This window comes from Cololabis saira, chromosome 18 (assembly GCF_033807715.1).
Source record: "Cololabis saira isolate AMF1-May2022 chromosome 18, fColSai1.1, whole genome shotgun sequence".
Classification (NCBI taxonomy): domain Eukaryota; kingdom Metazoa; phylum Chordata; class Actinopteri; order Beloniformes; family Belonidae; genus Cololabis; species Cololabis saira.
The window spans coordinates 10437449-10441921 of record NC_084604.1 but is presented as its reverse complement, the minus strand read 5'-3'; the positions used below and the strand labels follow the sequence as shown (position 1 = coordinate 10441921).

Here is a 4473-nt window from a genome sequence, read left to right as displayed (position 1 = left end):
CAGCTGCCACTGAACATCCATTAAATGTCAGAGACAATGCATTTTAGTCATTTAAAACCTTAGATACAACCTTAAAATCAACATCTTATCAGCATCTGTCTAATGATGCTGGAATGTCACTATTCCATGTAAAAATGGTGTTGACACGTTCAGAAGAGAGTTACATAACAGGAACTCTTGCTTAAGCCATCTAATTTGGGAGTTTAGAGAGTCTGCACATCTGCACAGATGTTTCTGTTACTTTGTTACTCAGTCTTGGGTTTATATGAGTAGATAGGGAGTTAATTATATAATTGAGAACAAATAACTGGAAACACCTGCGTGCACCATGAGTGTGTTTTGGTTTCTTAGCCACTTTGTATGAGACCTGATGCCATAGCAACAGGGACAATATAAGGACCTGCAACTGACTTACTTTAAAACATTCCCTTACCATCTTAACCACTAAAACAGACAATTATGGATTTTAACCTTTGTATGGATAACTGTCCTAGTAAGGTACTATTTATTTGACATGTTTGTGTTTCATCCTGTTTCTCAGTTGTTTCCTATCATATGCTGAATGATTTTCCATGTACTGTAAGTGAGACGGCCGACAGTTCCTCGGTCAAAAACAGACTACAAAGGACTGCAGATGCCAGACTGTCTTAAATAGCCACAACAACTGGAGCTAACATTCTTACTTTATGGGAGAGTTTACAACAGTATGGCAAAGATCTTTTCCTCAGCCACAATTCTTTTTCATTCATTTTTTTAAACGGAGCGAAGAAAAACACTGTTTTGAGTGGATATAACACCAATACTGCCTTGGCTTTGGGGAAGTTTGGGAAAAATCGACCTCAACGCAAAAATAGCCCGTCGAAATGTTTATACTAGGACTATGTGCACCACCTAGTGCTGGAAGAGCAGCTTTGTATACATATATATAGATATATTATAGTGATTCCATGTAGAAACCATTAGCAGCTTTTAGTGTTCTTCCAGTAAGAGCTGTCTCTGCTGCTGAGTCACCAGATCGCTCACTTTGGAAACCTGCAGTCGTGCACACAGTGAACTGATATTCATCACAGGTCACACACTGTTAGACGTTTGATGTTTTCCATGTGATTTCTGTACCGTTTAGGGTTTATTTTTCATTTAAATTGGTTTTTATCATATTCTAAGTCATAATGTGATTTCTTTCCCCCACATAAAAGTGTATTTGTCCGCTTGTGTTGCCAATAAATATGATTGACTCATTGTGTACAATAAGCAGTGTTTCGAGGATCCACTTTTGCCTTTACTTTACTTTTTTCTTTGAAGTGAAATGGCTTGTGATTCCGTCAGCTTAATGTACCCTTGTTTAATTTTTATTTTTCTTCATTTTAGTTTCCTGCTCTTTGGTATTGAACCTGTTTTCAATTGATGATGACCCCACATCTGGAGCCTGTTAGTTGGATCACCTTGTTCAGTCTTTAACCTTTTATTGGTGTCTGTTTAGATCTAGTTTTTGGCTTTTTGCCCACCATCCTTCTGCTTGTTTTCTTTACAACCGGACTTCTTCTGTTCTTGGTTCATGAACCATCAACCATCCTCTTAAAGATCATGATCACTTGGTCACAGATAACAGGAAATTTAATAAAAATGTACACATTGTGCACAGAGTTTTCTTTTTTTTTCTTTTTTTTCAGCAGAATTTTTCTATGTGTTTTTTAATACTCAAGGTCACTTTAAATTTCTAAAAAACAAATGATCATTTCTGCATACAGAGGTTTCTTGTGGCCATCCGTGAATGATGTAACATTTACATCTGATGACTGGATTACTAATTTGAATATTAAACAAATGTCTGCCTTGACTCGATAAAACAAAAGTTGCTTAAATTATTGCTAAATAAAACGTCTTTTTCATCACAGCATGTTCTCATATAATCTTAAACACAGTTAGTGGGTTGAATCACATGCTCCGTTATGGTTCATTCTTCTTCTTGGTTGGTCCGTAAAATATATTCAGCCTGTGAAAACAAAAAAGAATAAACAAAGAGTTGTATCGATCTGCTGTTCTAAGTGATTCATATTTTAGAGAGTCTGTGTTAAAATTACCAAAAAGTCAACGGGGTCCTCTGGTTTGATCTTGCAGCATTCTGCCATGGCCTCAGAGAGATCGGACATCACATACTTCATCAGGTAGCTCCTCAGATCATAAGACTGAGCCTCCTGAAGCTCACATTCCTCTTGCTTCACCACCTGCAGATTTTTCTGCTGATAAACATAATCGAAGTGTTGTTTGTTTTCTTGCTCCTCCTCATGTTCACTTAACGGCAGCAGGCTTTATCTCTGAGCTTACCCATTCGTCATACTGTGCGGCACTCTCAGCCAGCTCATCTTCTTGCCTGCGTTTTCTCTCTACAGCTTCTGCAGCCAGTTTCTGCCTCCTCTCGTCTTCTCTCTTTCCGTTCTCCTCTTCTCTCTTTCGGTTCTCCTCTTCCTGCTCTTCTGGAGTCGGGCCCACGACCTCTGTGATCTTCTTTAGAACATCTGTGTACTCTGGATCATCTGCACTGACCTCTGGAGAACACGCAGAGAAGAAGAGAGTTGTTCTTATACAATGACTGATTTTGTCTTTAAGATGCTTTTTACTGTGAATTTACAGGTTGTGTAAACACAATGTACGCTCATTTGCTTTTCAGCTTCTCCTTAGCCTAAGTCTAAGGACAGAGATGGTGGTGTGTGCTGCTCTGCAACAGAAGTTGTGATATTGAACTCAACTGTGTAAACTCCTGTAGTTTAACGTGACTGCAGACCGTACCAATATGTTCCGTGTAAATCTCCTGGTGATCAAAGAAGTCCAACATGGTTCCAGCCTTGAGGTGTCTGTATTTGTTCAGACGAGCCATGAATTCATCCTGGGTGTAGCCCATTTTCTCAGCTACGCTCTCCGGAAGTCCCTGTATGCGCTTTATCAGGAAGTCATCAGATGCATCCAGGACAAAAACATGCTCTGCAATCATTAAGACAAATACAAATGATCGTGAACCGTGTAAATCTGGTTTTAGTGATGAACCGATGTTAGACAGCCAACCTGGAGTTATGGTCTTGTTGTATTCTGATCTTTCAAACATCAAATCCAAACTCTGTTCTTCTGTGTCAGTGTCTTCTGATCAAAAGAAACACACATACAGTATATTACAACATAAAGCCTACATTATATGCCATCAACAACAAGATTAATAGCTAAAACTCACCTGAGAAACAAGTCCTTGCTTGTTTATAAGTCTTTGGGAAGTCTTCAAGAACAAATCCTTGGTTCCTACATGACTTTGAGTTCAGTTTTTCTCGCAATATGTCAACAACTTCATGTTCAGCCAATCGGCCTGAGGCATTAAAGACTCAGAAGACAAAAAGCTCTCAGTTTGACATCAAAAACGTAACCACAGATGAATAAAGCCCAACATTTCCTGTAAAATTGCTCATTCCTTTGTCACCACACCAGATATGTGTTTGACTATGTCACCTTTCCACACTTTTACAATCCTCAGGGTATGTATCTCATTTTTCATTTGTCAGCATGACATGTAAACAAGCCTTTGTTTTTTTGGACCAACCTTGATTCATGTCCATGCTGGTGTTCATTTTTTCCAGTTGGTCCTGTGCAGCAGCTTTTGCCTCTTCACTGACGTATTCTGAGTCGGTTTCACTCATCATCTCATTCTGTTTCACAAAGAAAACACATAACAAACAGTATTTGTATGTTAATGTGTCCAGTGCCTTCACTTTCTCTGTGTATAACGTACTTGTAGGTGATGTTGATGTATTTATTTATTACATCACGTTTTCATAAATAACTACCCACAAGAGGGCAGTATAAGTCCGCAGTCATCACACAACAGCAGCAAGAGGAAAATGATACAGAATGTTGTAAAATAATGCTGTTGTGCTTCCACTGACCAGTTGGGAAATCTTCTCCTCAATCATCTCTTTGATGCTGATGTGGTGTATTTTGTAATGCTGGCAGAGCTTTTTAGCAACAGTGGATTTCCCAACAGCTGGAGGACCAAGCAGGCAGATTTTAACTGGCTGAAGGATAAATGAAAGAAAAAAAAAAGTCTGTTCATCTGTTTTCTATAACACAGAGACTAATGCAGATGACACTATTTAACTCACACAGGAACACATCCACCCAAACTCACAAATACGGAAACAACAAACTGAGGATAAAATCTGATCAAAAAAGGTCAAGAAAATTACAGCAGAATAAAACGTGATAGGACATTTTTTCAGATGGTAACGGCGACTTCTTCCTCTGTATTTACCTGGGCGATGTTACGGGAGGAATATTCGTCAACGTCGTTCACAAAAATCCGTTTTGAACGAGTCTGCTGCGTTTCCTCCTCCATTTTAAACAGTTACTTTTAGTGAAAAGAATATATTAAATGAAATAATCTGACCGTGTTAACACATTAATAGGTAAAACCAAACTTGCTCCTGGTCGTCC

General features: G+C 38.7%; 1 protein-coding gene across 4 annotated transcripts; it reads right to left on the bottom strand.

The window, feature by feature from the left end:
- Positions 1-1596: 1596 nt before the first annotated feature.
- On the bottom strand, positions 1597-4473 carry LOC133418648 (adenylate kinase 7-like). 4 transcript variants are annotated; one of them, XM_061707453.1, is made up of 9 exons: positions 4292-4473; positions 3927-4055; positions 3584-3689; positions 3224-3352; positions 3061-3135; positions 2788-2979; positions 2326-2546; positions 2082-2240; positions 1597-1993 (listed from the first exon to the last, which is right to left on the bottom strand). In XM_061707453.1, exons 1-9 carry the CDS (start codon positions 4373-4375, stop codon positions 1955-1957), a joined length of 1134 nt encoding a protein of 377 aa, XP_061563437.1. In that variant the 5' UTR covers positions 4376-4473; the 3' UTR covers positions 1597-1954. The 4 variants fall into 4 exon arrangements, with proteins under 4 accessions (XP_061563437.1, XP_061563439.1, XP_061563438.1 ...); XM_061707455.1 differs by having other exon boundaries at positions 2082-2237; XM_061707454.1 differs by having other exon boundaries at positions 3061-3132.

Bases quoted from the DNA above. Each gene is read 5' to 3' on its own strand.
- LOC133418648 (XM_061707453.1), bottom strand. From the start codon at position 4,375: ATGGAGGAGGAAACGCAGCAGACTCGTTCAAAACGGATTTTTGTGAAC. The intron at 3,690-3,926 runs GTCAGTGGAAGC...TTTGTGAAACAG, and splicing joins AGGAGAAGATTTCCCAACTG to AATGAGATGATGAGTGAAAC. The intron at 3,136-3,223 runs GTGAGTTTTAGC...TCTTTTGATCAG, and splicing joins AGCAAGGACTTGTTTCTCAG to AAGACACTGACACAGAAGAA.